The sequence below is a fragment of the Manis javanica genome, chromosome 1 (assembly GCF_040802235.1).
Source record: "Manis javanica isolate MJ-LG chromosome 1, MJ_LKY, whole genome shotgun sequence".
In the NCBI taxonomy this organism is placed as follows: Eukaryota; Metazoa; Chordata; class Mammalia; order Pholidota; family Manidae; genus Manis; species Manis javanica.
The window spans coordinates 145,613,934-145,626,411 of record NC_133156.1 but is presented as its reverse complement, the minus strand read 5'-3'; the positions used below and the strand labels follow the sequence as shown (position 1 = coordinate 145,626,411).

Genomic DNA, 12,478 nt, shown 5'->3' with positions numbered 1-12,478 from the left:
ATGGATAAAAATGCTCTATTCATGGAAAGAGGCTCAAAGATTGAGGTTCAAACCAAAGGCCATGCCTGCACTAGATACAGAGATCTAGCTAAAATTAAAAGGCAGGGAAAGGTCAGAAATAAAGGATAGAAAATAGCTATTCCAGGAAATAGCTTACAGAAAAAGAAAGCTGAAGTAATATAAATTTCTGACAATGTGGAGTTCCAATGAAAGGCAGTCAGCATGTGAAAAAGAAAGACTTATCGTACAGTCACCAAGAAAATTGAACAGTCATAAACATATATTCCTGCTTCTCTTTGAAATAAATAAAGAGAAACTATTAAAGTGTTCAGATAGATTGACAAACCCACAATCGTAGTGGGACCTGTTAATACATTCTAAAATTAACAGATCAAATTGAGCCGGTATGTCAGCCCATTGGGGATTTGATTAACTCATCAGGGACTGACAAGAGATCTATTTAGAGAATATGCTTTGTTTCCAGCAAAAAAAAAAGCATCATTTTCAGAAATCTCTCTGATACAGTAGAAATGGAATATATTTCTCACACCCCAGAAGAACAAGTAGTTGTCAAAGTAGAAATAATAGAGACCACAATCTCTAGTTGATTCCTAATGAAATTAGAAATAGCAAAGACCAAAAATAGTTCCTTCTGAAATCTATAAATTAGTCTTCTGAATTACCCTTGTGTTAAAAGAAAATGCAAATTGAAATTAGAGGCTTTTTAGAAAAGAATGACAATGAGTTGCTGTAAATCAAAAGCTGTGGAATTTAGCTAACGCAGTAATTATAGGAATATCTATGTCTTTACATGAATTTCTTAGAAAATATGAAAGATTGGCAATAAATGGCTACCAAGGAAAAGAATAATATCAGTTTAAATAAAGAAGGAGGAAGGGATTTGTTAAAGTTAAATCAGAAAGTAATAATATAGGAAAATATTAGAAAGCATAGACATTAATAATAAACTAAGAGCTCTTTCTTTAAGAAGATCAATAAACATGCAAAGCTTTAAGTCTGATCTAGAGAGAAAGAGGAACAGAATATTAAGACAAGAAGAAATTGCTTCAAATATGGAGACTTTAAATCACAAGAAAATATGATGTAGAATATTTGACATTCAAAAGTCTAAATGAAATGGGTAATTTTCTAGGAAAATGATCAAAATTGACAGAAGGAACAGAACAGTAAACATGACAAAAATCTGACCTGTCCACTCCTAAAAACAGAACCTGAGGCAGGAATACAGTCACATGGACATAAACTCTACCACACCATTAAATATAAGTGCAAGTTTAGGCAAGTTTCTCTTCGGTAAAATATGGTAATAATAGTAATTACTTTTCAGCATTAGGTAAGATCTGAAGCCTTTCAGCACTTGGCACCATATGTAATATTCTATTCTAATTTCATCACCATCTTGTACCATGAGATGGTTTTTGTAGTTGAGATTTACCGTATCTTCAATAAGAGATCATTCATTCGTTATTCAAACAGCTTCAGCCCCAAGAAAAAGATGTAATGTCTCTGAACTCAGCCTTACGAGGTTGGCATTACCCTGACACCAAAAAGGAGCTGGAAGAGCACAGAGCCAGAGGAGCCCCAGCGGAGCTCTCGTACAGAGATGGATGGGAGAGATGGCTGGGAGTGTCCCGCAGATGGGTCACTGTGTCCCTCCCCAGCCACAGGACCAGGAGCCCTCCATCGCCCTCACACGCCCTTCCCTCCCCACTGCCTGCTGAGCAGGAGGCTCTGGGCTCGTGTGTAGGGGAGGGGAGGTGATGCGTCTGGTGGCTTCTGACCGGGAACTAAAAACTGTGAAGGAAGGATGTTCTAAGTAGGGGAAGTAAGGACATGTGGTGCTGCATCGAGAGCTGCTCAAAACAGAGGTGATATCTTACTTGTCTTTGTGTCCTTACAGCCTGGCAGGGGCCTGCTACACAAGACTAGTCAAACATCTAGGTATATTTGGTGTACAGACACCTTCCTAGCAGAGACTTACTGTTACTCATACAAATGTGAACAATACCAAGCTAGGTATTTGAAAGCACTGGGCACTATGCCCAGGAGATCACTCAGTGTCTAATTCTTCAGTGGGTTGAGCTCAAGTATTGGTTTAAAGCCAAATTTCTGCTGATCTTCTTCGACGTGTAATCATCACTCATACTAGAGTAGGTATCTGAGAGTGTGAACTGAGTGGAACCTTCCCGTCATGGTCTGAGGGGTCTACCCAGTTCACTGATTATTTCTTTTATTTCCCACCGCCACACGGGTCTCCTAGCTCTGTGCCTGCTGAGCATTTCAGCTTGCTGCTGATTTGCATCTGAGTCAGCCATTCGCTGTATGGACAGGCAGGTGTTGCGGCTCACAGCGCCAGTATGTGTGGCCAGCCACCTCGGCATGAGGTTCCCCTGGGGCCTCAGACACTGCCTGACCTCTCCGCAGATGTTCCACTGGACTTTCGTCTGTGATTATTCACCATGGTTCAGCTCTTTGGATGCCCTTAGATACTTCAGTCCTTGGATTAAAAAAGTTTCAAGAGACTTTGAATTTGTTAATTATTTAAAGGACCTCTCAGAAATACACCCAATTCATATAAATACTTCTTTCTACCTGTAACCTGTCAGGAGCAGAATTATAACTTAGGGGGCACGTTTTCCACAGGATCACAGTGCACGGCTCAGGCAAGAACGTAAAGGTCATGGCCTGGGAAATCTTTGGGGAACTTCACCAAACATTCAGTTGCATCAGAATTGAAGGAAATTGAATCTGGTTGGATTGTACTGAGGAGGCTGAGGACTCAGTGTTTCCAAGTGAACAGGAGGAAGATGGGGCATGAGATCTTAAAGGGCATCAGACAGGGCTGCCAGGACGTCAGTAGCAGGGAAGGAGGCACCCAGTGGACACGGCCAAGTGCAGACACGGGACTTAGAGCTGTACACTAGAGTCATAAACACTCACTTTTCTTTAATAAGAACTACTGCTTACAGGGCAGTTTTAATGAGGGATGGCAAGTTTATCAGGTGCAACTATAGACACTCTTCTGTGGACATATTTTTGGTTTGTTTTACCTCCATTTTCATTCTTCAAAAAATTAGTGAGTATTGAAGTCCTCACTCAGTGAAGTCCTAGTTAAGCCAAAAACATTACTGATGGATTTTCAGAATAATAGAAACTGTCCCCGCACTAACCTGTTCCTTTCTGTTTCCTGGTAGAACATCTGTCCTCGGGATTTCCTTTGGAACCGCGTTCCTGTCACTTGCCTTTATCCTTTTCGTCTGCTTTGCTGGGCAGCTTTTGGTAGGTACTTCAAATTTGGAACTTCTCTGAAAACTGTGCTCATTGAATGAAAGTTGGTTTCTTACTTAAAAGAGGAAACTGGTTGATTTCAAGATCCCACCCAGTACAGCAATATGGCCCTCCCTGTCAATGGCCCAGAATATAAACTGAGGCAGTACATGTGCAATCATCTCCTCTAAGTTTTCAGAGTGCTTGAAACTACAAATCTGAGGCTTTTAATGTAAAGGGGAAATAAATTTAAACCAAATATGCCTTTTATATCCACTTTTCATACACAAAATTTGGAACATTTTACAATAGAAAATGCAAAAACATATTTTATTAGTGTTTTAATTTAAGCCAATCATTGTAAACTCTTATGGTTTAACTGCTAGTTCTGGATATAAGAATTAAGTCAGTGTATTCTCAAATCTAAAGTAATTGTTGTTGGCAGGCCCCAGCTCTGTGAGAGCATCTTAGGAAAGCCAGTAATAGGATAAAAACCCCCAAAGGAGACATTGTTTAATTTTGTTCATTGGAGATGAGTTGACACAGGAGAGGCCACTCTGAGCCAGGTTTCCCACAGAGGTCATCCTCAGGAGATGCTTCAGAGACTGTTTGAATCCAAATTGCGCTATTACAATCATTTTTATACAAAGTTAATAGGAATAAGCTTTAAAATATTTACCAATAAATGCATTTTATGTGGTATCTGAGGTTATAGGAAGTTTCACGTTTTTCACATTTTTACAAATTTGCAATCATGATCTCTTCTTCCCATTGGACTTCAACAAGCCCATTTAGATGGCACAGCCGAGGAGGCAGGTCTAGAGTGCAGGCTTCCCCTCACTACTGTCAGGATGGAGCTGCACCTGTGAGGGTGCACCCTGGCTTCTGGGAAAGTGCTCCCCTCAGTCAGCATGGCTTTACACTCTTCTTCATTGTGATCTCATTTTGCTTTGCAAAAGGCATGCTACTACTGCTGGCAGTGTCATACACAGCCATCATGGCCTCTTAAAACCCTGTCCTCTCATCAGAGGCTCCCAGACACGGCAGTCCTGGAACCCCAGCCACCCACTGCATCCCAGTCTGATGTGTTGAAATCTTTTGGCCAAAAAGGGTTAAGATCCCGAAGTGTGTGTCTGCCTCTGGCCGAGGGACACCCTGTCTCCCCTGCCTTGTACCTGTGCAAACTTCTGTGGGTTGCAGCTGCTATCGCATAGTTTAGATGTTTCTAATTGGATTGGACACTCTCTCCAAAGAGGGACTGTGATTTCCAGTTTCCTCAAATGCACACATGGTATCTGTTAAAAATCCCCTGGATACATTGTAGCTTGTGGAGGAGAGAGGACTGGGTAGATACTGAAACATGGGAATCCATGTCAAGCTCTAAAATGCGAATATGCACGGAAGCCTGGTTCTCCACTTGAGATTTTCCTCGGGTGGAAAAGCACATGGGCTCCCCACTCAGTCTTTCTGGCTCTAGAAAGGCTTCTGCAGCCCAGGTCTCAGGTTTTTAGAACAGGAACTATCATTTGTGGTTCTGTTGGAAATCCAAAGCTTGTTCTAATTAAAGCTGCTTATAGCATTGAGCCTAAGTATCCATATTTCTTGTTTTCTCTCCCCAGGGGGTGGGAGGAGCACAGTATATATTTAGGTTTCCAGCTGACTTTCTTCTTTCCACTGTCTAAGTTGCTATAGGAAAAAAAACAACAGAGCTGGAGGCTGGAAGGATTCTCCAGAGCAACTTGTCTGCTCTTGAGGGAATGCTCTGCTCTTACGTAATGCCTTCACCTCAGCCTTGGTATGACATGACCTCGTCCCTGAACCTCCCACAGCCCCCCTTGGTCCCTCCTGTGCCCAGGCTGTGGTCTCTCAGGGCGAGCAAGATCCGCCTTGCACAGTGCCTGGTTCCTCTGGCTCCCAGGGGCTTCCTGAGACCCTGACGCCCACACACCAGATGCTAGACAGTTCTTTTTAACTCTGCGTTGTCTCAAAGACAACCTTTTAAGGCTGCAAATGAACTGGTGCCTGCATCCTCCTTGCAAGAAGCCTGCATTTTGCCAAAGCGGTCAGGAGACTAGACTGGAGCACATCTGCTCTTTCCTAACTTAAATCAGTAGGATCTGTGAATGCATCTCCACCCAGTGGCCAGCTCTAATCCTCAGTCCCCACGGAATCCTGATAAAAACCAAGAAGGGATTTTTCTCATTCCAACAGAGATTCTTTTTGCTGTTTAAACCATTCTAACTCTCAACATCAAACTTACCAACGCAGCCCACCTAAGAAGGCTTCCGGCTTGTTCCCCCGTCTACCCTCCAAAGTTGGTCAGAAACAGTGTACGTCCCAAATACAGCACAGAAGCCCTGGAGAAGTATCTCTACATCCCAACTGCTCATCCCCTGGCTCTTGAAAAATCTACCAAATGTATGAGCTTTTGTCAAGTTTGCTTTTATTTATGGATTAAATACTGAGTTGATGAAAGAGTACTTAAGATCCCAGACTCCGCTTCTATCCACATAAGTTAAACTCCTGGAAACTTAAACACCAAAGGCAGCATTGCTGCTAATAGTATCTGTACTGAATTCTCTGTACAAGGAATTAAAGTAAAACACGTCTCTGAAGGATTCTGAGGGAAGGTAAGCCTGGCTGATACTCCTCTTCCACCAACCTTCCCTTTGCTGCTCTCCATTACATGAAAAGAGCACAGAAGTAAGTCAAGTGATGGGTCGCTGCTCAGCTGGCTGTGCTGAAAAGGCAGGGACACATGAGCTGGGCCCCAAGTAAGAATCCTAATGAAATGCAATTTGTTTTCCTCTTGATGGAGAAGTCATAGATATTCCGTTCAGTGACATATTCTGAAGATGTCAGGGGAATTATTCGTTCTGGTCATTATTGTTATGAGAAGCCTCAAGCAGTGCCGTCTGCCCCCCCGTGAGACTCCGGCCGAAGCGTGCCCCCCAGCAGTGCCCCCTCGCCTTCCCCCATGTTGCCCACCTCTAAATTCTCGTCCATGAAGGGGTGCTCTGTGAGTGCTCACCTTCCGAGGAACTTCCCTGAGCACCGTGGGACGTAGGGTCCGTACCACATAGTTCAGTACTTGATCACATAACAATTTAACTCCATTGGTTTGGGTTGGCTTGGTGGTGAGTGTGACTGTTCTTTCCCCTTACGTATAGCAGGTTCTTTAGGACAAGAATGTTTCCCACACCTGCTTTCTCTCTCCTGGTGAATCCGGAGGAATGTGCCCACAGACATGGGGTTAACAAGCATGTGCTCAGTATGCACTGATGGACTTCTTGGTCATATCCATGAGGTTCTTTTTGCATCACCCACTCATCTGGCTCCGTGGAGCACCTCCCTGGTCTCACCCACACCACCCTTGCCAGGCAGAGCTGGTGTGCTCTGAGCGCTCATCTCTCCTTCTCTGGGTGCCCTGGCAGGGAGACAGGTTGTGTGTCAATGCATGTGGGAACTAGTGAAGCCATGGTGAGGTGGTGACCATGTCCTGTGGTTCTGAAATTCCCTCTCAAATGCACCGTGATTACTTGGCTCTGACATGCTTCAGGCTGTCTCCTGGATTTGGAAATAGTAGAACTTCCTAACCCAACCCTGAAGAGCCACACTTTCTGCCTCCAGGGCCTGCTGGTCCGTCTGCCTATTTCATATCATTATTTGTGTTCTTTCAGATGGAAAGACCATCACTGAGTTCTCTTCAGCCCTGTTTTGTCCATTGTAGCACTTCAGGCACTTGAAACACAAAATAATATTTAACATCAGTAAGCCTGATATTAAATGTTGGGTTGCACCCAAGCACAACCTCCTGGCACACTGCTCAGAGATCCCTGATCCTCACTCAGACCCCACTTATTCCAAGCTCGCAGCTCTGGATTCAGCTCAGTCGCCACATTCCTGACCAGAATCCTGGCCAGCTCCTGGCCCTCCGGCAACCTGGCCCAGCAGCCCTGTCCTCACTTGTCCCACCTCCTTAGGGGCCTCTGCACTGTTCCTTCGCAAGGTGCTTAGCTTTCTACAGCAGGTGCTGGATAGCATTTCAGAATTGTAAAACTTGAGAGCTGAACGGGACCCAGGGACAGCCTTGTGCAGCCCCACATTTTGTGGAAAAGGGACCCAGGACTCTGGAGTTGCTGTGCACTTCAGTGAGTCTCCATTTTCCATCATTTAGAAGAAAAGTTCCCCTCCACAAAATATTCTGCAGGAGTAGTAAGCAGAGCTCTTGACGATGGAGATGTGGATGTGATGACTATGTAACTTGCAGAGGTTCCCAGTCCTTGGGTGAGAACCTGCAGAATCAATATAAACAGCCATGGTGGTGAGACCCCCTGAGTAGTTCTGCATCTCACCCCATTGTAGTTTCCAAATAATAAATATTCTGTTACATTAAAAATGTTGACTTACTCTGCTAGGCATTTGATACATGCTGGCTCATTTATCCTCACAAGAGTCCTTGGAGGGAAGGCCCATTCTACAGTCCACAAAACAGAGGCTCACAGATGCCATGTGACTTTCCCTGTGGTGTATGGACAGTAGGTTGTAGAGCCTGGATTGGAATCAGGCTTATAATTAATTGGAGGCAGGCTCCAGAGGGTGCCAGGATGTGTGTGCAGAGAGCCACCAGCAGCACCCAGCACTAGGCAAAGGGGTCCCTGTCACAGTCATTGGCCAGCGTGACCCTGAGGTTGCCTTGTGGCAACTGCTGAGCATCTGTTGGTCAGGATCACATCGGTAAGTCAAGATACCCTTTCACAGAATCTCATCTGTTTTTCCTAGTCTCCCAATATGCATTACTCAGCTGTTGGTCCAGTTTATTTAAAATTGGATTCTGGGGAAAGTATAACTGCATCTTTAAAAATGTTTGATATAATGTGGGGGACAAAAGTTGATTTATGAGTGGATTTAGACTCTAAAATATTATAGTAAGAAAGTACCCATACTAATAATACCTTGCAAAATCTTTTCACATATGAGAGCCCTTCAGAGTGTTTCCATATATTTTATATGATAATCAAAACAATCCTTTTTCTCTAAGTGGAAGTTTAAATATAAAATAAGAGATACAAGTTCACATTTTCATTGCAATGAGCAATAAAGGATAATAATAATTGTCATAGTAGTAATACTAGTAATAAGTAATAACTATGTAATAAATAATATTAAGTAGTAATAATAACAATAATAAGTAATAAAAAAAGGGCACATTTACATCCAGATTTAACTTTCTAAACTATCTGGAGTGGACTTACATCTCTGTAAAAAAGGGAGTAATCTAACCAAAATACCACCGAAAACACCCTAAAAATCATCTTTTAGAACAAGTATGCCAGACACAGCAAATGAAAGTGCTAGAAAATGTCTGAAGAAATTTTTCTCCCCATGTGGTTGCCTTGTGCTTTGAATAGTAGAGATAATATGATGCCAGCCCACCAACCTTGTCCCATGCAGAGGTGAAAGCATGCATACAGAGAGATTGCTCTGAGGAAGGAAAGTAGGTCACACACCAGCCGATAGAAAAGCTTTCTACACCGCAGGGGTGTTTTTCTCTTGGAGCTTATTTTCTCTAATGTCAGTGTAACTCTAGCAGCTTTCTCTGGGTTAGTATTGTCCCAGTGTCCTTTTTTCCATCTTTTTATTCAACTTTTCCTTGTCATTCTGTAGGTTTCACGTGTGTCTCAGGTCAACAAGCAACCAGCCATACGTTATTTTCTCTTTCCAGCAATCTCTCTCTTTTACCTGCAAGTGTAATACATTTATATGTATTATAACTACCGCTAGTGTTATTTTGTTTTTATTATCCTTCTTGTATCATCTTTGCTTCTTATTTTTCCTCCTCTTCTGACTTCTTTTGAACCTGTGGAGTTTCTTCATTCTCCTTTGTTCCCTCTAGTGACTTGGAAGTTACATAGTCTAGTGTCTTCTTCTTGTGATTAACTTAAAACATGTTACACATGCACATGAGTAAGAGTCCATTAATATTTCTACCGTACTATTTGAGAATACAGGGACCATGCTCCAAACCTCTAAACCTGATCATTCTTTTCCATCTTCCATTTTCTTGAAATTAAAAACTCATTAGTTACGTTGAAGAGGGTAAGATAAGAGTTGAGGAAACAACCCATAAAAGAGCACAGAAAGAGAAAGTCTTATTTAAATTTTTCTAAATTTAAACTGCTCTTATTATTCATTGTCACAGTTATTCTTGTTCTTTACCAATTTCTCATCCTTCTTGAGTACCAATTTCTTCTTCCAGGACTCAGTGTCCATATCTCCAAAGAATATTCCTTTCTAATCCTTGCAGTGAGAGCCTGTGCCTATATACCCCCTCAGCTCTCATATTTAAAAAGTCTGTTTTTTTCCTACTGAGTAGTAATTTATGATAATTTTTCTAACTTTGAAAACATGAGTCCATATTTTCCTGCACTTTAATGTGCTAAAGAGAAATCAACAGCTTGTCTAATTGTGTTGCTTGGTAGATAAGATGTCTTTTCTCTCTAGTTGTTTTGTAGGATTTGATCTCTGTCTGTCATGGGCAGTAGATTCTTGATGTTCAGGAGAAGATTTCCTTTCATTGGTCCCATTTGGGACTTAATGTGTGTCCTCAAACAAAGAGCTCATGTTCTGCTCCAGGTCAACAAAGTTTTGTCTGATATCGCCTTGTATTTGGCCTCTTCCCCAGTCTTTCTCTTCTACTTTTCTCCAACTTCCATTATAAGTGTGTTGAATCTTTTCATTCTACCTTCTGTGCCTCTACATCCTTTCCATGTTTTTCATCTCTGTATCTTTCTGTGCTGTTTTATGCATTGTTTTCTCTGAGCTACTTACCCTCTTCAACATGACTATTGAGTTTTAGTTTCAGTGTCTCTGTTTTCATCTCTAGAGAGCCTATGTGCTCATTTTAAAAATGCATCTGCTATTTTCTCTTACTGCTCATTCATTATGGACTCTAATCCATCTTTTATTACTTTAATCTTATTTTATAGGGTATTTCAGATGATATCATACCTGCACATCCTGCAGTGCTAATTCTACCATCTGTTATGTCTATTGATTCTTCCTCATATCATCCATTACCTTATGTCATTCATATATATATATATTTTTTATTGTGAGTTTATGTTCAATGAGGACGGCCTCCCCACACCCCAAATTGGGATGCACCCTACACCCTGTGATGTAAGGTATCATTTTCAAGCAGTATTGTTCTGCCAGAGCTCCAAAGACTTTCTCTGGCTTTTGGCCCAATCAATAAGCCCTCAATTTGATTCTCATTATGAATCAGATATGGAGTGGACTTACATCCATATTTAGAGTTTGAATTTGTCATGGGAAGTTTACTGATACATCTCTGAACAAGCATATGGAGTTCTTCTAGATGTCTTTACATCAGAACAGCCATTTGAGGCTGTTTTATTCAGGGGTCTGAGTCCCAGCTGTCCACTTTTTTCAGGCCCAAGGCAATATCTTTCCCCAGGAGGCATTAAAAGCCCACCCTCTAGGTGGAGTAGCCTGTGTCTACCTCCAGGACATCCCTGGACCAACTCCATACCCTTGGCCCACTAGCACTGAGCTCCTTCTTTGCTTCTATCCCACAGGCCCATCATAAAGATAGTTAATATAGTAAGGAAGCATATGTTCAGTTCTTACTTTTTGCCAAGCACTGTGCTACCTATGGAAATACAAAGACAGGTGTGATGTGGTCACTGTCCTCAACCAGCTGTCCATGTGGCCAGAGACAAGCATGTGAACAAAGATAACACAATGGAGACAGGCTGTGAGTGCCACACAGTGGACAATGACTGCAGAATGTGGCTCATCCAGGGTGTATCAAAGAAGCATGTTCATTTTATAAAATATGATTGATTGAAGTAAAGAAGTCTCTCTGAAGGAAGTTGAAGTACAATTACATAAAGTACACATGGCAGTCTCTGCGACATGAAACATTACAGGTAATTATTGCTGTAGCTTGTTGCTGTCATTCAAAAAGACAGTCCTTGGCCAATTGATATGCCAAAGTAGGCGTTCCTTTAGGTAAACACACAAGAAGTGAAAAAGTCTAGGGGAGAGGAGGGAGGAAGGATGTTCTTGGAGGAGGTTTTTTTTTTTAAATCCGAACACACTGTATGAACATTTTATTTTTATGGGAAGAGTCTTCTGCCCATACCGAATGAAGAGCATTGATCTTCATCTGACATCCTTCCTAATAAACCATACTGCTCATTTTCTGCAGGACCAACTCCATGGTAAGGTTTCCATGTAAGTGTATTTTATTTCTCCTTTTACATCTCCCACTGCATTTTGTACCAGTTCTGTATTTGTCAGTGGATGGTTGTGGCATAACCCGCTAAGAGCATTTCTGGAAGGTCCACAGTGAGTTCACTCTAAGTATGAGTCAAATCATAGGATGCAGTGAGACCTGCTGAGTATCAGGAAAGGGAGGAATCAGATTTGGCTGAAATCATGCCAGTAATTATGCCAAAGACTGAATGGAATGATGAAACTGGGCTCACAGTGGATGTTCTCTAATTTTCATATGAATAGCATCTTCTGAATAAATGCCAAAACAGTCTTTGAGATGTTATCATTTATGTTTCATTAGGATGGTGCAAGTTTTGATAAACTTATTTTTCCATCAGGGACTTCATTTGAATACTTAACCCAAAACAAAATAAACTGACCTGAATTATCACATCAAGATGCAAGTCGTAATTTTGATTCAGAGCTACAATTGAATCCATCTCATTTCCCTTAATCAGATCCTTTCTGTTTTAAGATATTAGTCTTTTTCCCCTGTCTGTGCAGTCTCTTCTGCTCTGCTAACATCTTCATCTACCTGCCCTTTGCTCTCCATGGGACTGTGGTTCAGGGCGCACATCTCTCTCACCTCCTATTTTCTTTTCCTTGCTTCCAGTATGGTTACCGGTTTTCATATTTTGGAACAGTTTTATTTCGTTTTCAATACTTGGTGGCATGAATGAAAAGAGAGGGAAGGCTGCCTGGCCCTCCGACCTTGGGGACAATGAATATTTGGCACAATAAGTTTAAAGATGAGTTTATGGGGGTTCTTTGAGGCATACATAAAGACTAAATAGCAGAAGAAAATGAACCTGTTGCATCCTGGCCCTTGTTGTCTTGAACCCAGTGTGTGCCACACTCTTGAGTGAGTAGCTCCAAGTATTACTCT

At 42.0% G+C, this 12,478-nt stretch overlaps 1 protein-coding gene across 4 annotated transcripts in view; it reads left to right on the top strand.

Moving 5' to 3' along the window:
* The window catches only part of ADCY2 (adenylate cyclase 2), a 401,614-nt gene that overhangs the window by 328,328 nt on the left and 60,808 nt on the right, over positions 1 to 12,478 (top strand). For all 4 annotated transcript variants that reach the window (XR_005063085.2, XM_073238029.1, XM_037024865.2 and 1 more), the window contains exon 15: positions 3,216 to 3,300. Coding sequence is in view for 3 of the 4 variants with exons in the window: in XM_073238029.1 (XP_073094130.1) it covers positions 3,216 to 3,300 (85 nt within the window). In the remaining variant the exon portion in view is untranslated. The remainder of the gene's footprint in view (positions 1 to 3,215; positions 3,301 to 12,478) is intronic.